This window comes from Oncorhynchus keta, chromosome 24, assembly GCF_023373465.1.
Source record: "Oncorhynchus keta strain PuntledgeMale-10-30-2019 chromosome 24, Oket_V2, whole genome shotgun sequence".
NCBI lineage: Eukaryota > Metazoa > Chordata > Actinopteri > Salmoniformes > Salmonidae > Oncorhynchus > Oncorhynchus keta.
Window position 1 is genome coordinate 46,694,745 of NC_068444.1, and position 25,866 is coordinate 46,720,610.

The 25,866-nt window shown below is 42.4% G+C and overlaps 1 protein-coding gene across 6 annotated transcripts; it reads right to left on the minus strand.

The window, feature by feature from the left end:
- Positions 1-2,335: 2,335 nt before the first annotated feature.
- LOC118357630 (SUMO-conjugating enzyme UBC9-B-like) lies at positions 2,336-25,694 on the minus strand. 6 transcript variants are annotated; one of them, XM_035734944.2, is made up of 8 exons: positions 25,551-25,691; positions 20,028-20,207; positions 9,393-9,471; positions 4,252-4,335; positions 3,875-3,947; positions 3,619-3,728; positions 3,447-3,526; positions 2,336-3,152 (listed from the first exon to the last, which is right to left on the minus strand). In XM_035734944.2, the coding sequence occupies exons 3-8, from the start codon at positions 9,456-9,458 to the stop codon at positions 3,089-3,091; spliced, it is 477 nt and encodes a 158-aa protein (XP_035590837.1). In that variant the 5' UTR covers positions 9,459-9,471; positions 20,028-20,207; positions 25,551-25,691; the 3' UTR covers positions 2,336-3,088. The 6 variants fall into 6 exon arrangements, with proteins under 6 accessions (XP_035590837.1, XP_035590832.1, XP_035590833.1 ...); XM_035734939.2 differs by having other exon boundaries at positions 20,028-20,265; positions 25,551-25,682; XM_035734940.2 differs by having other exon boundaries at positions 20,028-20,260; positions 25,551-25,678.
- Between the last annotated feature and the right edge of the window lie 172 nt (positions 25,695-25,866).

The following is a 25,866-nucleotide window of genomic DNA, read 5'->3' on the forward strand; positions in this document are numbered from 1 at the left end:
CGTCATACCGCTCAGGAAGGAGACGTGTTCTGTCCCCTAGTGATGAACGTACTCTGGTGCGAAAAGTGCAACTCAATCCCAGAACAACAGCAAAGGACCTTGTGAAGATGCTGGAGGAAACTGGTACAAAAGTATCTCTATCCACAGTAAAACGAGTCCTATATCGACATAACCTGAAAGGCAACTCAGCAAGGAAGAAGCCACTGCTCCAAAACCTCCATAAAAAAAATAGACTACGGTTTGCAACTGCACATGGGGACAAAGATCATACTTTTTGGAGAAATGTCCTCTGGTCAGATGAAACAAAAATAGAACTGTTTGGCCACAATGACCATCGTTATGTTTGGAGGAAAAAGGGGGAGACTTGCAAGCCGAAGAACACCATTCCAACCGTGAAGCACGGGGATGGCAGCATCATGTTGTGGGGGTGCTTTGCTGAAGGAGGGACTGGTGCACTTCACAAAATAGATGGCATCATGAGGGGGTTAAATTATGTGGATATATTGAAGCAACAGCTCAAGACATCAGTCAGGAAGCTATGGCTTGGTCGCAAATGGGTCTTCCAAATGGACAATGACCCCAAGCATACTTCCAAAGTTGCAAAATGGCTTACGGCCAATAAAGTCAAGCTATTGGAGTGGCCATCACAATGCCCTGACCTATATCCCATAGAACATTTGTAGGCAAAACTGAAAAAGCGTGTGTGAGCAAGGAGGCCTGCAAACCTGACTCAGTTACACCAGCTCTGTCAGGAGGAATGGGCCACAATTCACCCAACTTATTGTGGGAAGCTTGTGGAAGGCTACCCGAAATGTTTGACCCAAGTTAAACAATTTAAAGGTAAACTTCTGACCCACTGGGAATGTGGTGTAAGAAATAAAAGCTGAAAAATCATTCTCTCAACTATTATTCTGACATTTCATTCTTAAAATAAAGTGGTGATCCTAACTGACGTAAAACAGGGAATTTGTACTATGATTAAATGTCAGGAATTGTGAAAAACTGAGTTCAAATGTATTTAGCTAAGGTGTATGTAAACTTCCGACTTCAACTGTACATACACACAGAGATTATTTATAAAGCCAGGCACAGTTAATAGTTAGGCTATTGATTATAGACCTAATAAAGTTGGTTTCCCTTCTCCTCACTTTTCTTAAGACAATTAAGGTAAGGGCCGTTTGTCATCTTGTTCTCAACACCAATTTGCTGGTTAACTTTGCTATTAGGTACATAGCAACATTGGCTAGGAAAAGGTGCCAATTCAACAGCGCACTTGTGTGTTTCAGAATTGCCGACAGCGACCACTACCCAACGTGTCGGCGGTTCTGAAACACACCAGTGCGCTGTTGAACTGGCACCTTTTCCTAGCCAATGTTGACAATGACTCCCTGACCACCTCCTGAAGTTGTCAGCCAGATCTAAACACAATCCAACCACAATGCAACTTCTGTGTCTAGACCGGTCGTTTCAATGCGATCTTCACAGTTTGATAGCAGAAGTCGCACGTGACACGGTAGACATTTAAAATGTAGCTTTATTTTCATGACGTGTCCGCAATTTCATGATCAGAATACAAAAGCTGCATGAACTGTCAAGTCTAGACACTGCCTCAGACACACTCTCCGGTGGGCCATCTGTGAGCCAGGAGCAGTGCCCCAGAAACGAGGCATAAGAAATTCCCAGGACAAGTGCATCAGATGCTGGGTTAGACAGGTCGTCTTTGGGGCCATCCTGGATCATGTGTACAGTGCAGTCGGAAAGTATTCAGACCTTGACTTTTTCCACACTTGTTACGTTACAGCCGTATTCTAAAATGTATAAAACAATTTCCTCAATCGACACATAACACCCCAAAATGACAAAGTAAAAACTGATTTAGAATTTTTGTCCCCTACAATGGATAGGCATATTGTGCCCGACTTCCATTCTAACATATGAGGCTGGAAAACGTATTGTAAATAATCCGCATTTGCGCTTCATTTACAGAAAAAGTTATTAATTCTTACTCATATGGAATAATATCCTTAAATTGTTTTTTAAATGTTTTTTTTATGTTAATAAGGGGCAAATATCCTTTATTATGACTATTGTTTTTCTTCTTCACTCTCAAAAGATGGAACTCAAATGTCTTGCCAGTTGATAAAGCGAGCGGTCTTACTCTGTATCATGGTGTGCAAACAAACATGTTTTAATATACTATTTGTACAAAATATGGTATATAGAAAGTGTCTTAAATAGAGTTTGATGGGGGCAGGGGTGTGTCAGCTATAGCTATTATAACATTTCTATGCCAACATTTGTTAACCACTAGTTGTACTGCTCGAGACAGTAACAATGGCTTTATAGAAACAGTTTATTTACTCTAACACATACATGAACAAAGCACCATATAAACATAAAGACTGATACAGACGTAAGCCTACCTGCCTTGCGAGTCAATGTGGCCATTTTCTTTTTTCATAGCAAACACTCCAAATAACAAAAAGACAGCAGACTTTCTTATATTACAGCATGCTGAATAGAAAACCTGCATAAGAGAATCAGACAGAGCAAACTAGAGACAAATGTGAGATGACAGTATAAAAGTGCCATTCATTATACAGCAGTTGAAATACTGACAATTAAGTAATTAGCACATTTTACATAATTAAAATCATGGAAATATGAGAGGGGAGGGGTTTAAGGAATAGACCATCTTTGAGAGCAAAAGAAAAACACAAAAAAAAACCTAAAGACAACTAAGACGTTCTCTTCCTCTAAAGAGGATGAAGATCGGATTATTTTTGAGTTGATGGTGAAACCGGTACTTTGCTGTGTCCCTCGCACCATAAGACAAGTAATACAGCTAAAAGGAAGCGGCCGGGGTGCTACGGCACCCATTTCCTCCTTGCACCCGCCACACACCGGCCCAGCAGTTTAACAAAAAGGGGGGGTCAGAGTAGAAGATGGCACAGAATGCCTGTCAAGAGTTTTAAATAGAAGTCCTTATAAGCGAGTCCCGATGTGAGAGGGGCACATTCATAGAGAAATAGGGGCGGTGATCCACGTTTGATCCATTCCTTCTGCCGAAGCCGAACTATCTTCACCCTTATGAAGGGGAGAATTTTTTGGCCTGTGCTCGAACTCTTTTTTCATATTCTACTCTGTTTTGGCTGGGGAAAAAAAGAGGGGTTTAGTAAAACAACTGAATGATCGAAATATAGTGTTACATCCACCATATCCCTATCCAAAAACAAGACTGCAAACTGGAAGAAACTCCCTCGATTTTACTGCTGTGCTTTAATTAATTGTTACTTTTATTTCTTATTATTTGTTGGGGTATTTAAAAAAAAAAAAAAACTACATTGTTGGTTAGGGCTTGTAAGTAAGCATTTCACTGTAAGGTCTACCTGTTGTATTCGGCACATGTGACAAATAAAATTAGATTTGATACTAGCAGGACTCACCAGTAAATTGTGTATGCCTCTGCTTGGGCTGGATCCTGGATATTGGGCTCATTTAAGAGTTCCTGTATTCCTAATAGGATCTGTAAGATATGACAATACATAAGGATCACGTTAGTTGGACATAGCCATTTGGTGCCCATAGTTTGTAAGTCAATCACCAGGATATCCTAACCTGCTTGATGGTGATGGCTGGTCGCCAGTCCTTGTCTTCCTCTAGAATGGATAGGCATACTGTGCCTGACGGATATACGTTAGGATGGAAGAGCGGAGGCTCAAATTTACCTAAAAAAATAGAAAAAGAGGGAATCATTATGGGGAAAATAGGTGATGAGATAAGTTCTAAGTCCTGTTCCAACACATCTTTCCTACCTTTGTGATCGCCAATTTCACCTGAAATCCCGAGGGGGAGAGAAAAAAAACGAACGTACACTTTGGGGGCGAGGAAGGATAGTCATCCTTGAACAGCATCCGCAGTTTGAACAAGCCTCCTTCCCATGGGGTCTGGGGATGAGTCATAAGCGTTTAAAATGTTTATTTATTTAACTAGGCAAGTCAGTTAAGAATAAATTCTTATTTAATAACGGATCACAAACACTTGCGAACTATGTGAGGGTCAAGGATGACCCATCCTAACAATCTTTGGTTTCATACAAGATATCCACTTTTCAGTGTTGGTGTATGAAACTACTACATATGCAGGTGCAAAACATTTACTCTCAATGATCTACTACCAACTATGCACATATGGAGTGCTATAAACAATTACTATTTTTAACTGCATGTGTAGAGAATTGGCTGTACCTACCCCCTTCTTCCCAGGAATAGCACATTCCCAGTTCATCAAGTTCATCGTTCCATCTGGGTTTTTTGTCGGCACAGCCACAAAGCCCTGAGAAAGAGGTGCATCAATCAGTAAAATGCTGAAACATGGAGGTGACGGCAGTGGATAAATGCCACAACAAGGGGCCTCAGGATCACATCACAGTATCTCTGTGCATTCAAAAGTTCATCAATAAGATGCAATTGTGTTCGTTGTCCGTAGCTTATGCCTGCCCATACCATAACTCCACCACGGGGCACTCTGTTTACAACATTGATGTCAGCAAACTGCTGACCCACACGACGCCGGGTGGACTTAGGGCTGTTTTACCCGCCACACCGGCGGTCAGGAGTCATGACCACAGTCAAATTCCACGTGAACATTTAGTCATGGTAACCCTTTGGCCACAAAAGGCATGGATTTCTTTTTAGGGGGCATTACGGCCACACAAGGGGGATGTCGCCGGGAAATTAGAGGCCTGGTGAGAATATTATCAACTGCTTGTCAAAATGTGAATGAGAGACTGATGAAGTGTGTGCAGCCTGCACAAGAAACAAAGCAGAGCTCATGCCTTTCATGCAACTTTTTTCAAATCATTAGTCGCATCAAATCATCATCATGCAGCCTTAAAATTGATTTGATTATAAAAAAATAAAATGTAATCTAAAAATAGGGCCTCCCGAGTGGCACAGCAATCTAAGGCACTGTATTCCTCAGTACGAAAACCTCATCGACCCACTGTACTGTCAGACTCAGCATGCTCATGGGACTGACGTCGCTGGTCCAAATGTCAGTCGTGAAGCTAATAGCAGTGACGCTCATAGCAAGTAGCTCATGGATGGGCATTTCAACAATACTGTGTAACTCCGGTAGGGCAACATCTGAAAAATAGCGCCTACTTGGTAGTGTGTACTAGTGCTTGACCACTCAGCGAAAGTCAACATCATCCACGACAGAGAACGATTGATTGTGAAGGGCAATGAATTCCAATACCTTGGCATTAATGGATTTCGCCTTTGAGTTGTCTAGCTGAAAATGTCTTACTCTTTCAAATGACTGCTCGACTTGAACTTGTTTAGTTGGAAGTGCGCTTAGTGTTCTTCTGCTTTTGTTCTGTGTAGTGCTGTATTTTTCATGGCATCACCTGCAAACATTATATTGGTATGCACGTCAATTTGACATCGGAGTTAAACTAGACATTGGGCCGATGCTGATGTTGGAATTTTTTAGCTAATATCAGCCAATTACGATATGACCACCGATATACTGTGAATCCCTAGTTACATCCTTCTTCTAAAATGTATTAAATACACCCCCCCCCCACAAATCTACACACAAAATACCCCATGACAAAACAGTTTTTTTTTTTGCAAAATATTAATAGAACTGAAATATCACATTTACATAAGTATTCAGACAATTTACTCAGTCAGTTGTTGAAGCACCTTTGGCAGCAATAACAGCCTCAAGTCTTCTTGGGTATGACGCTACAAGCTCGGCACACCTCTATTTGGGGAGTTTCTCCCATTCTTTTCTGCAGATCCTCTCAAGCTCTGTCAGGGTGGATGTCGCTGCACAGCTATTTTCAGGTCTCTCCAGAGATGTTTGATCGGGTTCAAGTTCAGTGGTTGGGCCACTCAAGGACATTCAGAGACTTGTTCCGAGGCCACTCCTGCTTTGTCTCGGCTGTGTGCGTAGGATCGTTGTCCTGTTGGAAGGTGAACCTTCGCCCAAGTCTGGTCCTGAGCACTCTGGAGCAGTTTTTCATCACGGATCTCTGTACTTTGCTCCGTTCATCTTTCCCTCGATCCTGACGAGTGTCCCAGTCCCTGCTGCAGATAAACATCCCCACAGCATAATGCTCCCACCACCACGCTTCACCGTAGGGATGGTGCCAGGTTTCCTCCAGATGTGGTGCTTGGTCTTCAGGCCAAAGAGTTATAGCTTGGTTTCATCAGACCAGAGAATCTTGTTTCGACTGGTCTGAGAGTCTTTTGGCAAACTCCAAGCGTGCAGTCATGTGAGGAGTGGCTTCCGTCTGGCCACTCTACCATAAAGGCCTGATTGGTAGAGTGCTGAGAGGTGGTTGTCTTTCTGGAAGGTTATCCCATTTCCAGAGAGGAACTGTAGAGCTATTTCAGAGTGACCATTGGGTTCTTGGTCACATCCTTGACCAAGGCCCTTCTCCCCCGATTGCTCAGTTTGGCCGGGGCGGCCAGCTCTAGGAAGAGTCTTGGTGGTTCCAAACTTGTTTAATTTAAGAATGATGGAGGCCACTGTGTTCTTGGGGACCTTCAATGCTGTAGAAATGTTTTGGTACTCAAATCAAATCAAATTTATTTGTCACATACACATGGTTAGCAGATGTTAATGCGAGTGTAGCGAAATGCTTGTGCTTCTAGTTCCGACAATGCAGCAATAACCAACAAGTAATCTAACTAACAATTCCAAAACTACTGTCTTATGCACAGTGTAAGGGGATAAGAATATGTACATAAAGATATATGAATGAGGAATGAGTGATGGTACAGAGTAGCATAGGCAAGATACAGTAGATAGTATCGAGTACAGTATATACATATGAGATGAGTATGTAAACAAAGTGGCATAGTTAAAGTGGCTAGTGATACATGCATTACATAAGGATGCAGTAGATGATATAGAGTACAGTATATACATATGCATATGAGATTAATAATGTAGGGTATGTAAACATTATATTAGGTAGCATTGTTTAAAGTGGCTAGTGATATATTTCCCATCAATTCACATTATTAAAGTGGCTGGAGTTGAGTCAGTGTGTTGGCAGCAGCCACTCAATGTTAGTGGTTGCTGTTTAACAGTCTGATGGCCTTGAGATAGAAGCTGTTTTTCAGTCTCTCGGTCCCAGCTTTGATGCACCTGTACTGACCTCGCCTTCTGGATGATAGCGGGGTGAACAGGCAGTGGCTCGGGTGGTTGTTGTCCTTGATGATCTTTATGGCCTTCCTGTAACATCGGGTGGTGTAGGTGTCCTGGAGGGCAGGTAGTTTGCCCCCGGTGATGCGTTGTGCAGACCTCACTACCCTCTGGAGAGCCTTACGGTTGTGGGCGGAGCAGTTGCCGTACCAGGCGGTGATACAGCCCGCCAGGATGCTCTCGATTGTGCATCTGTAGAAGTTTGTGAGTGCTTTTGGTGACAAGCCGAATTTCTTCAGCCTCCTGAGGTTGAAGAGGCGCTGCTGCGCCTTCTTCACGATGCTGTCTGTGTGAGTGGACCAATTCAGTTTGTCTGTGATGTGTATGCAGAGGAACTTAAAACTTACTACCCTCTCCACTACTGTTCCATCGATGTGGATAGGGGGGTGTTCCCTCTGCTGTTTCCTGAAGTCCACAATCATCTCCTTAGTTTTGTTGACGTTGAGTGTGAGGTTATTTTCCTGTCACCACACTCCGAGGGCCATCACCTCCTTCTTGTAGGCCATCTCGTCGTTGTTGCTAATCAAGCCTACCACTGTTGTGTCGTCCGCAAACTTGATGATTGAGTTGGAGGCGTGCGTGGCCACGCAGTCGTGGGTGAACAGGGAGTACAGGAGAGGGCTCAGAACGCACCCTTGTGGGGCCCCAGTGTTGAGGATCAGCGGGGTGGAGATGTTGTTGCCTACCCTCACCACCTGGGGGCGGCCCGTCAGGAAGTCCAGTACAGGGCGTCCAGTTGCACAGGGCGGGGTCGAGACCCAGGGTCTCAAGCTTGATGACGAGCTTGGAAGGTACTATGGTGTTAAATGCCGAGCTGTCGTCGATGAACAGCATTCTCACATAGGTATTCCTCTTGTCCAGATGGTTTAGGGCAGTGTGCAGTGTGGTTGAGATTGCATCGTCTATGGACCTATTTGGGCGGTAAGCAAATTGGAGTGGGTCTCGGGTGTCAGGTAGGGTGGAGGTGATATGGTCCTCTTCCCCAGGTCTGTGCCTCAACACAATCCTGTCTCGGAGCTCTATGGATAACTAATTCAACCTCATGGCTTGGTTTTTGCTGACATGCACTGTCAACTGTGGGACCTTATCTAGAAAGATGTGTGCCTTTCCAAATCATGTCCAATCAACTTCATTTCCCACAGGTGGACAATAAAGTTGTAGAAACATTGAGGATGATCAATGGAAACAGGATGGACCTGAGCTCAATTTAGAGTTTCATTAGCAAAGGGTCTGAATACTTATGAATACTTGAATACTTATGTAAATAAGTATTTTCAGTTTTACATTTTTAATAACGTTTGCTCAAATTTGAAAGAACTGTTTTTTTCACTTTGTCATAAAATAAAATGCAAATTAATTTGTTTAAAAAATCACAATGTGATTTTCTGGATTTTTGTTTTAGATTCTGTCTCTCACAGTTGAAGTGTACCTATGATAAAAATTACAGACCTCTACATGCTTTGTAAGTAAGAAACACTGCCGATTTTGCAGGTTATCAAATACTTGTTCTCCCCACTGTATGTATGGATGTATGCACGCACACAGAGTGTAAAAAAAACATTAGGAACACCTGCTTTTTCCATGACATACTTACCAGGTGAAAACTATGATCCCTATTTGATGTCACTTGCTAAATCCATTTTAAACAGTGTAGATGAAGGGGCAGAGACAGGTTAAAGGGTTTTTAAGCCTTGAGACATGGGTTGTGTATGTGTGCCATTCAGAGGGTGAATGGGCAAGACACCATATTTAAGTGCCTTTGAACGAGGTATGGTAGTAGGTGCCAGGCGCACCGGTTTGTGTCAAGAACTGCAATGGGCTGGGTTTTTCCATGCTCAACAGTTTCCCGTGTGCATCAAAAATGGTCCACCACCCAAAGGACATCCAGCTAACTTGACAACTGTGGAAAGCATTGGAGTCAACATGGGCAGCATCCCTGTGGAATGGTTGACACCTTGCAGATTCCAGTCCCGACAAATTGAAGCTATTCGAGGGCAAAGGGGGTGAAACTCAAAATTAGGAAGGTGGTCTTAATGTTTTATACACTTTTATACACACCCATGGACCGGATTGGACCCCCTTGGTGCTGGATGTGGGCTGTATGTTCGACACCCCTGGTCCAGAACTACACACTGAAAATGTGACGCTTGACTGGCATAAATACTCACGAAAGGGTGGTCTTTTCGCCAAGCCTTGCGCTCCTGAGCAAGCCGGCTCAATGCAATGCCAGACATGACTGGTGGGATCCTGAAACAGCAGAAGTAACAAACAAGTGTGCTTTCAAAGACATGTAAATACAAAATCTAAGAAACGAGGTTAAATGTATCATTTTGTCAAACTACACAAAATACTCCAATGCCAAAGTGGAAGAAAACGTTCAATGTTTTAAAAGATAAAAAATAAAACACCTTGATAAGATAAGTATTCACCTTGAATCAATACATGTTAGAAACACCTTTGGCAGCGGTTCCCACGGAGCCTAACCGAGAACCGAACAAATGTGCTTTTATACTCCCTTAAAACCTGTTAATCCCATGCTTTTGTTTGAGAAGAGCAATCAAGAACAGAAACATTTTCCGCCATGACAGTTTTTAGACTTTCACATCTGAAGGTAAAATTATGACTTACATTCTGATATTTTGCTCTTATATTTTTTTGCTGGGAGAATTGACCGAAGTGAGCTGATTTGAAGACAACGATAAATGACTACCTGACGCACCAATAATTATAGCGAAGCTTCATTGATTGACTATATTTCTGCCCAATGACCACTGATCTTCTTTAAATCTAGCTGGGTAGATAGCCAATGAGCTGAGGTAAACGCCAGTATGTAATGGTTTGGGGTTGGACCACAATTCCTTGGTTGTAATCGCACGCGCAGGGAACTCCATTTTCGCCTTGACGATCAGAGCAGTTGCTGTAAGGCTTTTTACGCGCAGCTGTATTTCGTAAAGTTGTAGTTTCAACGATTTCATTGAAGATATCCTGGCCAATACATCATGTAAAGCGAAGTCAAACTCTAAAGTAAAAGTGAAAGTGAGACAGATTTTTTGTTTGAGGAATCTTGGAGTGTTATGATTCAAACGAACAGAGGAGCTGTTTCTGCAAGGACAGGACGTACTTCTGGACAGGTAACTGCTAATGCCGTTTTATGAAATATAAAAATATATATATATTATATATATAAAAAAAAATATATATATATTTTTTTGTTGCATTGAAATGTGTAGTTTGTTTTTGTGTGTGTGTGTGTTGGTTTGTTTGGGTGTGTGTGTGTGTATATATATATAACAATGGCCAGAGTTGAATGGAACACCTTAGTGACTGTTCCCTCTGCTCTATACAATCAATATATATCTGTTTATTTTATGTGATGATAAAAGGCTCATACAATACAAATATTTTTTTAATGTTTTCTTTCAGTGATAGCAACTCCGACTGGGAGGCCCCGGTGCCAAGCTGCACGCTCTACCTGTGCCCCCAGTGGTGTTCATATGCCACAGTTCATTACTGCAGGCATGACTGTGCCTCAGGGCCAAAAGGGCACAGCATGGAGGCGTTGTTGTGTTCTGTGTCGCATGAAATGCACCACTTGTTCAGTTTGCCTCTGCTTTACATCAGAAAGAGACTGCTATGGGACATGGCACAGGAAGCAAAATATTATGACGAGGATTTCCAAGGGGTGTGTACTGTTTTAAAAATATATATATATTTATTTTCTAACATAAAAAATAAAAAATGTTTTGTGTGTGTGTGTGTGTTAGAATTGCTTTTTGATGTGTTGTATATAGTTATGTGCACTGCTGTATATAGTTATAGGTAATTTCACCAATTCGGCCACTTGGGTACATTTGGGCAACATGTGTGGGACACCTGGGTGACTTCGTGCTAAATGTCATGAAGCTCACCCATTCCTGAAGTTATCAGTCTGAAACTTTGCACACCTACAGTAGCCCTCTTGTGTTACCCATCAAAAGTATCTCCAGCATCCTATTCTAGTACATGTGAAAGATGATGCTTACAACAATAAAAAACAGAAAACGTATGCTCTTTCTTTCTCTTTTCTTCCACCAGATCTACTGTGTTATATTCTCCTACATTCAATTAACATTTCCACAAACTTCAGAATGTTTCCATTCAAATGATACCAAGAATATGCATATCCTTGCCTCTGGGGCTGAGCTACAGGCAGTTAGATTTGGGTATGTCTTCAGGCGGAAATGGAGAAAAAAGGGATGCAGCCATAACAGGTTTTAAACTATCCCCAATTCAATGGAATTGCAACCTGCATGCAGTGCATTCTTCCATCACATGTGCAGTGCACTCTTCCATCACATGTGCAGCAGATTCTCAAGATCTTGCACACTAATGAGATGCTATTGAGCCCACACTACTGCACTGTCTGAGCCAATACTGGGTGGGGTGAATATATTTTATAGGACATACATCATTTTTGGTTAACTAGTAAATAGTAGCCTACAGCAAAGTGTGTTTAAATAATTTCTAATTTGTTAACAATTTCTGCTAGTTAGTTTTTTCTACCATGTGGGTTTTTAGCTTGCTTGAGCCTCCCAACTGAGGTGTGTAAATTCACCTGTTTCCATACATGTTTCATTTTAAAACATGTATCTAATTGCTTAACTATTTATCGGTACATGGAATTGTATTTTATTTGTGTCTCGCCACCTTGGCCTGGATGAGGGCAAGGTTCTTGGCAGTCTGGCAAAGTACACTTTCAAGCAAGGGCTTTGGAATGGAGATGCAATATGGCAGTCGTGCCAACATATCTCATCAGCCACCTGGTGGAAGGGACTTTGTGGATCTGAGTCTGTTTCCCCTGTTGCCTCCATCATCCTCCAAATCCCACCAACATCAGCCCCCTCAGAGTGCAACTGGTCCTTGTTTGAGAACACACCAGGCTGACCAATACAAGGGTTGAAAAATTGGTGGCCATCCATTTTGAGCCTGACAATGAGCAATCAATCCTCAACAAGTTTGAAAAGTGACCGTGAAGATGAGGCCTCAGTCTGATGTTCAAGAGGTGGACATTGAGGAGGTCCAGGGAAAAGACATGGAAGCCTTAGAGAAAGACAACCAAAGCTTTAGTTTCTAGACTATCATTTCACAGATGTATGTTGAAAATGTTTTTCGGAGATGCGATGGATCATTGGGGATCATTCCTTTTTGTTGCTCAGTCAAATCATCCCATGTGAAGAGTCAACTCAATTCGTAGCTAAATTGAAGTATTTAATAATTTGCAATTATGTCTACTTATGATGAGGTAAAATTTTTGGTTTATGTTTGTCTCCATATGATATGGTAAATATATCCAATACAAGAAACATCTACATTTAAATGGTATTAATATGCATTCTTTCCATTAATTCCCATATACAGTTGAAGTCGGAAGTTTACATACACTTAGGTTGGAGTCATTAAAACTCGTTATTTCATCCACTCCACAAAATGTATTGTGAACAAACTATAGTTTTGGCAAGTCGGTTAGGACATCTACTTTGTGCATGACAAGTAATTGTTCCTAAAATTGGTTACAGACAGCTTGTTTCACTTAACTTCTTGGTGACTGGGGGCAGTATTGAGTAGCTTGGATGAATAAGGTGCCCAGAGTAAACTGCCTGCTACTTTAGTTGGATAGATTTGGATAGAAAAACACTCTGCAGTTTCTAAAACTATTTGAATGATGTCTGTGAGTATAACAGAACTCATATGGCAGGCAAAACCCTGAGAAAAATCCAACCAGGAAGTGGGAAATCTGAGGTTTGTAGGTTTTCAACTCATAGCCTATCGAAGATACAGTGAGATACTGGTCATGTTGCAGTTCCTAAGGCTTCCACTAGATGTCAACAGTCTTTAGAACCTTGTTGGATGCTTCTACTTTGAAGGGGGGCCGAATGAGAGGGGATTGAGCCAGGTGTCTGGCAGATTGCCACGAGCTCGTGACACGTGATGCAAAATCACTGCATGTTTTGGAACTACTGAACATAAAACGGCAATGTAAAATTTGATTTTTGGATATAAATACACACTTTATCGAACAAAACATACATGTATTGTGCAACATGAAGTCCTATGAGTCTAATCTGATGAAGATCATCAAAGGTTAGTGATTAATTTGATCTATTTCTGCTTTTTGTGACTCCTCTTTTGCTGGAAAAATGGCTGTGTTTTTCTGTCACTTGGTGGTGACCTAATATAATCGTTTGTGGTGCTTTCGCTGTAAAGCCTTTTTGAAATCAGACACGGTGGTTGGATTCACAAGAAGGGTATCTTTAAAATGGTGTAAAATACTTGTATGCTTGAGGAATTTTAATTATGAGATTTTTATTGTTTTGAATTTGGCACCCTGCCAGATTTGACGCTAGCGTCCCACTTGTACCAGAGAGATTAATTTCATGTAGCCTAGGCCTACTGATTGTATGAATTTGGGACTCATCATCCCACAACTGTCCCAGAGTGTTTGGAATAGGCTATTTCTTTTTCGACAAGCTGATCAATAGAATAGGTAGCCTAAACTATTCTACTAAAGTAGATTGACATAGGCTAGTGATTTTGTTGTTTGTTACTCGTGTTGTTGGCTGAGGAAAAGTAAATGGAAAGTAATTCTAAAAGTTCAAAGTAAGAAGGACCGCACATTGTTGCATCCTCAACTTGCATGTTCCGTTAATATGAATGACCATATTCTAAATGCGATCTCAGTCATTCCCCAATGCATATGGATCCAGTAAATTAAATGTTGCCGGTCAAATGTCCTGCCCCACATTGTCCAAACAGACACCCTGGATGTGTTTGGCCCAAACATAAGGCATTTAGGACAAAAGTTTTTTTTTTCTTTCAGTTTTACGTTTCTGGGTGGTTTAATACATCATCCACAACATAATTATTAACTTGAGAGATATTCATTGTCTGATTTGTTATCGTTACCCATCACTGCCCATCTTTAAAGCTTTTGAAAAGCTCTGGTCTTTGTAATCGAATCTGTGCTTAATATTCAACACTTGAGTATTCAGACCTCTCGGATTTATTCACATTTTAATGTGTTACAAAAGTTAGATTAAAATGGGTTTCATTTCCATTTTCCCAACAATCTACATAAAATACTAAAATGTTAAAGTAATACACCTTTCGGCCTAAATGCAAAGCCTTAGTGTTGTTGGATTTGACCCAACCAGGAGTAACTGCCTCCTTTTTAAGCATGGTGGTTACTGCATCAGGGTATGCTTCACAAAAGGCAAATACTGGGGAGTTTCAGGATAAAAATAAAATGGGATGAGCTACACATAGGCAAAATCCTAGACGAAAGCCTGCTTTACATCAGAGACTGGGAGAGGAAATGCACATTTCAGCAGAACAATATAACCTACAACACAAGGCCAAAATTGAGTTGCGTACCAAGAAGACAGTGAATGTTCCCGAGTAGCCAAGCTAAAGTAGACTTAAATCTGCTTGAAAATCTATGGCAAGACTTGAAAATTGGCATCTAGCAATGGAGCCCAACAGAGCTTGAATAATTAAGAAATAAAAGGCAAACATTGCACAATCCAGGCGTGCAAAGCTCTTAGACTTACCCATAAGACTTGACTGTAATCGACGCCAAAGCTGTTTCTAACATGCATTAGTATTCCGCTCCCTGAGTCAATACAACTATTAAAAAAATTAACTCAAATTTTACTTCTACTTTGCCAAAGTATTTTGTGTAGATTGTTGACCAAAAAATTACAATTACATTTATTGTAATCCCACAGGGACAGATGAAGGGTGAGTCATTCAAAAATTATTTCAGAGTGAGTCCATCTATCGTAAGTGACTTCCGCTAAATACTCATAAACTAATTTAGGCTTGCCTTAACAATGGGCGTGAATACATATGAAACTATATTATAGTTTATTTGTATGAATTTGTCAACATTTATAGAACTCTATTCACTTTGACATAATGGAGTAGTTTTGTCTAGATCAACGAAAAATAAAAATACAACTCAGTTAAATATATTTTAATGCAACAAAATAAAAATATCCCAAGAGAGTTGAATACCTACTGTGTGTGTGTGTGTTACACAGGGGCAAGAAAAAGTATGTGAACCCTTTGTAAATACCTGGGTTTCTGATAAATTGGTCATAAAATTTGATCTTATCTTCATCTAGGTCACAACAGACAGTCTGCTTAAACCAATAACATACAAATAAACGTTTTCATGTCTTTATTGAACACACCGTGTAAACATTCACAGCCCAGGGTGGGAAATGTAAACTCAGCAAAAAAAGAAACATCCTCACTGTCAACTGTATTTATTTTCAACAAACTTAACGTGTAAATGTTTGTATGAACCAAACAAGATTCAACAACTGAGACAAGCTGAACAACTTCCACAGACATGTGACTAACAAAAATTGAATAATGTGTCCCTCAAAAGTAGCAGTCAGTATCTGGTGTGGCCACTAGCTGCATTAAGTACTACAGTGCATCTCCTCCTCATGGACTGCACAAGATTTGCCAGTTCTTGCTGTGAGATGTTACCCCACTCTTCCACCAAGGCACCTGCAAGTTCCCGGATATTTCTGGGGGGAATGGCCTGAGTCCTCACTCTCTGATCCAACAGGTCCCAGACGTGCTCAATGGGACTGAGATCCGGGCTCTTCGCTGGCCATGACAGAACACTGACGTTCCTGTCTTTCAGGAAATCACGCACAGAACGAGCAGTATGCTGGAGCGTCATGTCAGGATGAGCCCGCAGGAAGGGTTCCACATGAGGGAGGAGGATGTCTTCCCTGTAACGCACAGCGTTGAGATTGCCTGCATTGACAACAAGCTCAGGCCGATGATGCTGTGACACACCGCCCCAGACCATGACGGACCCTCCACCTCCAAATCGATCCCGTTCCAGAGTACGGGCCTCGGTGTAACGCTCATTCCTTCGACGATAAACGCGAATCCGACCATCACCCGCGGTGAGACAAAACCGCGACTCGTCAGTGAAGAACACTTTTTGCCAGTCCTGTCTGGTCCAGTGACGGTGGGTTTGTGCCCATAGGCGACGTTGTTGCTGGTGATGTCTGGTGAGGACCTGTTTTACAACAGGCCTACAAGCCCTCAGTTCAGCCTCTCAGCCTATTGCGGACAGTCTGAGCACTGATGGAGGGATTGTGCATTCCTGGTGTAACTCGGGCAGTTGTTGTTGTCATCCTTCAACTGTCCCACGGGTGTGATGTTCGGATGTACCGATCCTGTGCAGGTGTTGTCACATGTGGTCTGCCACTGTGAGGATGATCAGCTGTCCATCCTATCTCCTTGTAGCGCTGTCTTAGGCGTCTCACAGTACGGACATTGCAATGTATTGCCCTGATCACATCTGCAGTCCTCATGCCTCCTTGCAGCATTCCAAAGACACGGTCACGCAGATGAACAGGGACCCCGGGCATCTTTCTTTTGGTGTTTTTCAGAGTCAGTAGAAAGGCCTCTTTAGTGTCCTAAGTTTTCTTAACTGTGCCCATAATTGCCTACCGTCTGTAAGCTGTTAGTCGTAACAACAGTTCCACAGGTGCATGTTCATTAATTGTTGGGAAACAGTGTTTAAACCCTTTACAATGAAGATATGTGAAGTTAGTTGGATTTTTACAAATGATCTTTGAAAGACAGGATCCTGAAAAAGGGACATTTCTTTTTTTGCTGAATTTATGTGATCCCTTGGATTTAATAACTGGTTAACCCTCCCTTGGCAGCAATAACCTCAACCAAACATTTTCTTTAGTTGCGGATCAGACCTGCACAACAGTCAGGAGAAATTTTGGACCATTCCTCTTCACAAAACTGTTTCAGTTCAGCAATATTCTTGGGATGTCTGGTGTGACCTGCTCTTGAGGTCATGCAACAGCATCTCAAATTGAGTTGAGGTCAGGACTCTGACTGGGCCACTCCAGAAGGCATATTTTTGTCTATTGAAGCTATTCGGTTGTTGATTTACTTCTGTCTTTTGGGTCATTGTCCTGCTGCATCACCCAACTGTTGAGCTTCATTTGGCGGACAGATAGCCTTACATTCTCCTGCAAAATGTCTTGGTAAACTTGGGAATTCATGTTTCCAATGATGATAGCAATTTGTCCAGGGCCTGAGTCAGCAAAGGAGCCCCAAACCATGATGCTCACTCCACCATACTACCATACAGTTGGGATGAGGTTTTGATGTTGGTGTGCTACTCCTTTTTTCCCTCCACACGGTGTTGTGTGTTCCTTCCAAACAACTCAACTGTAGTTTCATCTGTCTACAGAATATTTTGCCAGTAGCGCTGTGGAACATCCAGATGCACTTTTGCAAACTTCAGATGTGCAGCAATGTTTTTTTTGGACAGCAATGGCTTCTTCCGTGGTGTCCTCCATGAACACAATTCTTGTTTAGTGTTTTACCTATTGTAGACTTGTGAACAGAGATGTTAGCATGTTCCAGAGCTTTCTGTAAGTCTTTAGCTGACACTAGGATTCTTCTTAACCTCATTGAGCATTCGGCGCTGTGCTCTTGCAGTCATCGTTGCAGGACAGCCACTCATAGGGAGAGTAGCAACAGTGCTGAACGTTCTCCATTTATAGACAATTTGTCTTACTGATGATTGCTTTTAGAGATACTTTTGTAACCTTTTCCAGCTTTATGCAAGTCAACAATTCTTAATCTTAGGTCATCTGACATCTCTTTTGTTTGAGGCATGGTTCACATCAGGTAATGTTTCTTGTGAATAGCAAACTCATATTTTGTGAGTGTTTTTATGGGACAGGGCAGCTCTAACCAACATCTCCAATCTCGTCTCATTGATTGGACTCCAGGTTGGCTGACTCCTGACTGCAATTAGCTTTCAGAAAAGCCATTAGCCTAGGGGTTGACATACTTTTTCCAACCTACACTGTGAATGTTTAAATTATGTATTCAATACAGACCGGAAAAATACAATAATTTGTGTGATATTAGTTTAAGCACACTATGTTTGTCTATTGTTGTGACTTAGATGACGATCTGATCAAATTTGATGACCAATTTATACAGAAATCCAGGTCATTCAAAAGGGTTCACCATACAGTGGCAAGAAAATGTATGCATTGCATGCTAGCACACAAGCAAACTTCAAAAGTTTGGGTTCACTTAGAAATGTACTTGATTTCTTTAGAAAAGCAGCAAAAAAAATTGTCCATTAAAATATCAAATTGATCAGATAATGGGCCTCTGTACGCCTATGTAGATATTCCATAAATCAGCCATTTCCAGCTACAATAGTGATTTACAACATTAACAATGTCTACAATGTATTTCTGATTAATTTTATTGGACAAAAATGTTTGCTTTTCTTTCAAAAACAAGGACACTTCTAAGTGACCCCAAACATTTGAGCGATAGTGTATATATACACACACACACACCATCGGAAAGTATTCAGACCCCTTAACTTTTTCCACATTGATAAAATGTGGTTCAGAACATGATTTTTTAAAATTTTTATCACATTTACACAAGTATTCAGACCATTTACTCAGTACTTTGATGAAGCACCTTAAGCAGCGATTACAGCCTTGAGTCTTCTTGGGTATGACGCTACAAGCTTGGCACACCTGTATTTGGGGAGTTTCTGCCATTCTTCTCTGCAGATCCTCTCAAGCTCTCTCTGGTTGGATGGGGAGCGTTGCTTCACAGCTATTTTCAGGTCTCTCCAGAGATGTTTGATCGGGTTCAAGTCCGGGCTGTGGCTGTGGCACTCAAGGACATTCAGAGACTTGACCCAAAGCCACTCCTGCGTTGTCTTGGCTGTTTGCTTAAGGTCGTTGTCCTGTTGGAAGGTGAACCTTCACCCTAGTCTTAGGTCCTGAGCGCCCTGGAGCAGGTTTTCATCAAAGAACTCTGTGTACTTCACTCCTTCCATCTTTGCCTCAATTCTGACGAGTCTCCCAGTCCCTGCCGCTGAAATACATCCCCACAGCATGATGCTACCACCATGCTTCACTGTAGGGATGATGCCAGGTTTCCTCCAGACATGACCATTGCCATTCAGGCCAAAGAGTTCAATCTTGGTTTCATCAGACCAGACAATCTTGTTTCTCATGGTCTGAGAGTCTGTAAGCGTCTTGACAAACTCCAAGTGTGCCGTCATGTGCCTTGTACTGAGGAGTGGTTTCTGTCTGGCCACTCTACCATAAAGGCCAGATTGATGGAGTGCTGCAGAGGTGGTTGTCCTTCTGGAAGGTTCTCCCATCTCCACAGTTGAATACTGGAGCTCAGTCAGTGTGACCATTGGTTCTTGGTCACCTCCCTGACCAAGGCCCTTCTCCCCCGATTGCTCAGTTTGGCCAGGCGGCCAGCTCTAGGAAGAGTCTTGGTGGTTCCAAACTTCTTCCATTTAAGAATGATTGAGGCCACTGCATTCTTGGGGACTTTCAATGCTGCAGAAACATTTTGGTACCTTTCCCCAGATCGGTGCCTCTGACACAATCCTGTCTCGGAGCTCCAAGGACAATTCCTTCGACCTCACAGCTTGGTTTTTGCTCTGACATGCACTGTCAACTGTGGGACCTTATATGGACAGTTGTGTGCCTTTCCAAATCATGTCCAATCAATTGAATTTACCACATCTGGACTCCAATGAAGTTGTAGAAACATCTCAATGGTGATTCATGGAAACAGGATGCACCCAAGCTCAATTTTGAGTCTCATATCAAAGTGTCTGAATACTTATGTAAATAAGGCATCTTTTTAAAAATTGTAATAAATGTCTAAAAACCTGTTTTATATATATCAGATCAGCGATTACTCACCTTGAACTGGACGAAGATTTTTTCTTTAATGAGTCCGACGCAAAGGATATTACTGCTTCTCCGAGACCAGGCCAAAATCCCCGTTGTTCGCGTGAAGAAAAGATGGAAATACAGGGGGCGGAGATGGGGTGACTTGTTAGAATTCTTCGTCGAGTGGGTAACCCGCCGTTACCATCCGTTCTATTGGCCAACGTGCAATCACGGGGGGAAAAAATGATGATGTCCGTTCAAGACTATCCTACCAAAGGAACATTAAAAACTGTAATATCTGGTTTCACCGAGTCGTGGATGAACGACGACACAGACAATATACATTTGGCTGGGTTTTCCTTGCAACGGCAGGACAGAACAACCACATCTGGTAAGACGAGGGGTGGGGGATGTGTCCATTTGTCAATAACAGCTGGTAAGCTATGTCTAATATTGTTCACCTGAGGTAGAGTACCTGATGATAAACTATAGACCACACTGTCTATATTTTTCGTACCGTCTATTTACCACCAAAAACTGATGCTGGCACTAAGACCGCACTCAACGAGCAGCATAAGGCCATAAGCAGGCAAGAAAATGCTCATCTAGAAGCAGAACTGCTAGTGGCCTGGGGACTTTAATGCAGGCAAATCCATTTGACCTAATTTCTAAAAAAAAAAAAAAAAACTCTAGACCACCTTTACTCCACACGCAGAGACACATACAAATAATTATATCCTCCTGATTCCTGCTAACAAGCTAAAACTAAAGCAAGAAGTACCAGTGACTCGCTCAATAGGGAAGTGGTTAGATGACGAGGATGCTACAGGACTGTTTTGCTAGCACAGACTGGAATATGTACCGGGATTCATGCAATGGCATTGAGGGGTATACCACCTAAGTCATCGGCTTCATCAATAAGTGCTCCCACGCTGAGGTCTGTCCAACGCTGGTCCGACCAAGCTGATTCCACACTCCAAGACTGCTTCATCACGTGGACTGGGATATGTTTCGTATTGCGTCAGACAACAACATTGACGAATACGCTGATTCGGTGTGCGAGTTCATTAGAACGTGCGTTGAAGATGTCGTTTCCCATAGCAACGATTAAAACATTCCCAAACCAGAAACCGTGGATTGATGGCAGCATTCGCGTGAAACTGAAAGTGCGAACCACTGCTTTTAATCAGGGCATTTAACACCACAGTACCCTCCAAGCTCGTCATCAAGCTCGAGACCCTGGGTCTCGACCCCGCCCTGTGCAACTGGGTACTGGACTTCCTGACAGGCCGCCCCCAGATGGTGAGGGTAGGCAACAACATCTCCACCCCACAAAACTAAGGAGATGATTGTGGACTTCAGGAAACAGCAGAGGGAACACCCCCTATCCACATCGATGGAACAGTAGTGGAGAGGGTAGTAAGTTTTAAGTTCCTCGGCATACACATCACAGACAAACTGAATTGGTCCACTCACACAGACAGCTTCATGAAGAAGGCGCAGCAGCGCCTCATCAACCTCAGGAGGCTGAAAAAATGTGGCTTGTCACCAAAAGCACTCACAAACTTCTACAGATGCACAATCGAGAGTATCCTGGCGGGCTGTATCACCGCCTGGTACGGCAACTGCTCCGCCCACAACCGTAAGGCTCTCCAGAGGGTAGTGAGGTCTGCACAACGCATCACCGGGGGCAAACTACCTGCCCTCCAGGACACCTACACCACCCGATGTTACAGGAAGGCCATAAAGACCATCAAGGACAACAACCACCCGAGCCACTGCCTGTTCACCCCGCTATCATCCAGAAGGCGAGGTCAGTACAGGTGCATCAAAGCTGGGACCGAGAGACTGAAAAACAGCTTCTATCTCAAGGCCATCAGACTGTTAAACAGCAACCACTAACATTGAGTGGCTGCTGCCAACACACTGACTCAACTCCAGCCACTTTAAACAATACTACCTAATATAATGTTTACATACCCTACATTATTCATCTCATATGTATACGTATATACTGTACTCTATATCATCTACTGCATCTTTATGTAATACATGTATCACTAGCCACTTTAACTATGCCACTTTGTTTACATACTCATCTCATATGTATATACTGTACTCGATACCATGTACTGTATCTTGCCTATGCTGCTCTGTACCATCACTCATTCATATATATATCTTTATGTACATATTCTTTATCCCTTTACACTTGTGTATAAGACAGTAGTTTTGGAATTGTTAGTCAGATTACTTGTTGGTTATTACTGCATTGTCGGAGCTAGAAGCACAAGCATTTCGCTACACTCGCATTAACATCTGCTAAACATGTGTATGTGACAAATAACATTTGATTTGATTTAAGTGCATCGACGTCGTCATCCCCACAGTGACCGTACGTACATATCCCAACCAGAAGCCATGGATTATAAGCAACATCCACACCGAGCTAAAGGCTACATCTGCAGCTTTCAAGGAGTGGGACACTAATCCGGACGCTTATAAGAAATCCAGCTATGCCCTCAGATGAACTATCAAACAAGCAAAGCAACAATACAGGACTAAGATTGAATCCTACTACACCAGCTCTGATACTGATGTGTACCTACCAGACGAGCTAAATTCCCTTCATGCTCGCTTCGAGGCAAGCAACACTGACGCATGCATGAGAGCACCAGCTGTTCGGGACGACTGTGTGATCACACTCTCCATAGCCAATGTGAGTAAGACCTTTAAACATTTACAAGACCGCTGGGCCAGACGGATTACCAGGACATGTACTCAGAGCATGCGCGGACCAACTGGCAAGTGTATTCCCTGACATTTCAACCTCTCCCTGACCGAGTCTGTAATACCTACATGTTTCAAGCAGACCACCATAGTACCTGTGCCCGAGAAAGCAAAAAAGTAACCTGCCTAAATGACTACTGCTCCGTAGCACTCACATCAGTAGCCATGAAGTGCTTTGAACCCTAGACCCACTCCAATTTGCATGGTATCCCAACAGATCCACCGATGACGCGGTTGAGAATTTGTCACCTATGTGAGAATGCTGTTCATTGCCTACAGCAGTGTTCAACACCATAGTGCCCACAAAGCTCATCACTAAGCTAAGGACCCTGGGACTAAACACCTCCCTCTGCAAATGGATCCTGGACTTCCTGACAGGCTTGCTAAGGGTAGGCAACAACGCATCTTCCATGTTGATCCTGAACACGGGGGGCCCTCAGGGGTGCGTGCTTAGTCCCCTCCTGTACCCCCCGTTCAGCCACGACTCCGTGGACAAGCACGACTCCAACTACATTAAGTTTGCTGACGACACAATAGTGGATGCCTGATCACTGACAAGACAGCCTATAGGGAGGTCAGAGACCTGGCAGTGTGGTGCCAGGACAACAAACTCTCCTCTAACGTGAGCAAGACAACAGAGCTGATAGTGGACTACAGGAAAAGAAGGGCCGAATACGGCCACATTCACAAGGCTGTAGTGGGGCGGGTTGAGAGTTTCAAGTTCCTTGGTGTTCACGTCACCAACAAACTATCATGGGCCAAACACACCAAGGCAGTCGCGAAGAAGGCACGACAACACCCTTCCTCCCTTAGGAGACTGAAAAATATTTGGCATGGGTGCCCAGATCCTCAAAGTTCTACAGCTGCACCATCGAGAGCATCCTGATCAGTTGCGTCACCGCCTGGTATGGCAACTGCTCGGCATCCTAGTGCATCATTAGGGCCAAGCTTCCTGCCATTCAGGACCTATATACTAGGCAGTGTCAGGGGAAGGCCCCAAAAAGTTGTCAAAGACTCAAGTCACCCAAGTCAGACTGTTTTTCCTGCTACCGCATGGCAAGTAGTACCAGAGCGCCAAGTCCAGGTCCAAAAGGCTCCTTAACAGGTTCTACCCCCCAAGCCATAAGACTGCTGAACAATTAATCAAATGGTCACCAGACTATTTGCATTCACCCCCCCCACCCCTTTGTTTTTACACAGCTGCTACTCGCTGTTTATTATCTATGCATAGTCACTTTACTACATTCCTGTACAAATGATCTTGACTAACCTGTACCGCCGCATAGTGACTCGGTACCCGCTGTACATAGCGGTGAATATTTTCGTAACTCTTTTTCTTTAACTGCATTGTTGGTTAAGGGCTGTAAGTAAGCATTTCACAGTAACGTCTACACTTGTTGTATTACACACATGTGACAAATATAATTTTATTTGATCCTGTACACCGGGGTAAATACCTGGTTTACAAAGTCTAGCCTATATTAGTCAAAAGACAAAAACATGTATAAACAGTGGCCCTCAAAGACTAGAGTTTTACATTCATAGATAGCAACTTCTATTAATGATATCTACCATGTTGACTTCCCTAGAAAGGTCCTGGTGTGTACTGTAGGTTATGTATCCAAAATTTAGGGTGTCCACCAACTCTGCCTAGAGTGGGTAAAAACGCGCTATGGTGATGAACTTCCTTATGTTATTAAAAAATCAATTTTACCAAGACAAATATGATTTGTTCTGAAACGTTCAGTGGTCTCCAACATATCAAGATTATATCCAAAGTGTTATTTCGTAACCTAATACATCCATAATGAGCACCTAACTCTTTTGACGTATCTGTGCAGGTTTCTCATAACTTTTGATAATTTTACATTTTGTGGTCATCGTCTTCAAAAGTGGTTTTCGCGGATCACAAAAAGCTAAATTATCATGACAAGAGCTGAATTCAAATGTAAAGGCTTTGAAAATAAAAAGCTTGGTATAGACTCATTTCTCCGTTGACATTTCAGAGATTTTTTGAGAAAGCTTACAAAAAGAACAGGGATTTTGAATTAATATGAAAATCGTATATTAAAATATCGCAAACTCGATATCCCTCTAACCTCTATTTTGCTTTATTCGAGAAGATGAGTTCAACAGAAAAATGAGCCAGTCAGGTAGCCAGCAGACTTAATTATTGCACAGAATCCAGCCAAATTGACGCGATTTTCCTGATAATTTGCCACTATGATATTGTCATAGACTGAGCACACCGCAACAATCATTGCTCGCTCGCATCATAACATCGGACTCTCAACATTTTTGCGCAAAATTCTGTCTGCTCGTTAGCTGGTGGTAGCTATGCCAGCGACAATACAAATTACGTACGAAAGAAATTACTCATGCTGCAAATTCCAGGTCAGAAACTGGCCAACAATATGTTCGACTACCCTGGCCATATGTGGAGCGCGGTTGGCGAACGGAGTCTGCTTGAGCACTTGTCGTTGTTTTTTCGCATATTGTTGTGGCAACGAGACTCGTTCTTATCATCTGAAGCCCATAAATATGTGATGCTATGTTTTCCCGCTTTCTTTAGTTTACAACAGAAACTCACAAATGTGCAATAATATCACCCATGACTGAGCAGGACAAAGGACCGAGGGCTTCCCAAACTGGCGCACATTTACGCATCAACCAACTAACGAAAATGGCGCAAACTCAGGCAGATTATATAACCTCGTATTACATAAATACATAATTGTAAGGACACGGGCGATATTCTCTTACCTTTCAATATGGCTATAATGACTCGTATTATTTAAACTGGATGAATTAGTCGTGTTTAAATCGGGATAAAGCCCGGTGAAGTTTCCCTCCTGAAAAAACACCCGTTCCTGCCCAAGCCAAATAACAGGACCAGTAACATAGGCAATCTCCCAACCGCCTGAAGATAATACTAAATGAAGTGGGGGTTCTGCAGGGATCGATGTACCATAATCACGTTACTAGTTTGTGTTAATTGAAATAACTAACAATTAAGTGGTACAAGGTTCATAATGTGGTCTGCATTGATTTGGGCACAATTTGCATTCGTAAGTGACAG

What these genes read in the sequence shown, in the direction of transcription:
- LOC118357630 (XM_035734942.2), bottom strand. Translation starts at nt 9,458, where the DNA reads ATGTCTGGCATTGCATTGAGCCGGCTTGCTCAGGAGCGCAAGGCTTGG. An exon ending in CTATTCCTGGGAAGAAGGGG is followed by an intron (nt 3,948 to 4,251) that starts GTAGGTACAGCC and finishes ACTCATCCCCAG; the next exon opens with ACCCCATGGGAAGGAGGCTT. An exon ending in TCCTTCCTCGCCCCCAAAGT is followed by an intron (nt 3,729 to 3,874) that starts GTACGTTCGTTT and finishes CTATTTTTTTAG; the next exon opens with GTAAATTTGAGCCTCCGCTC.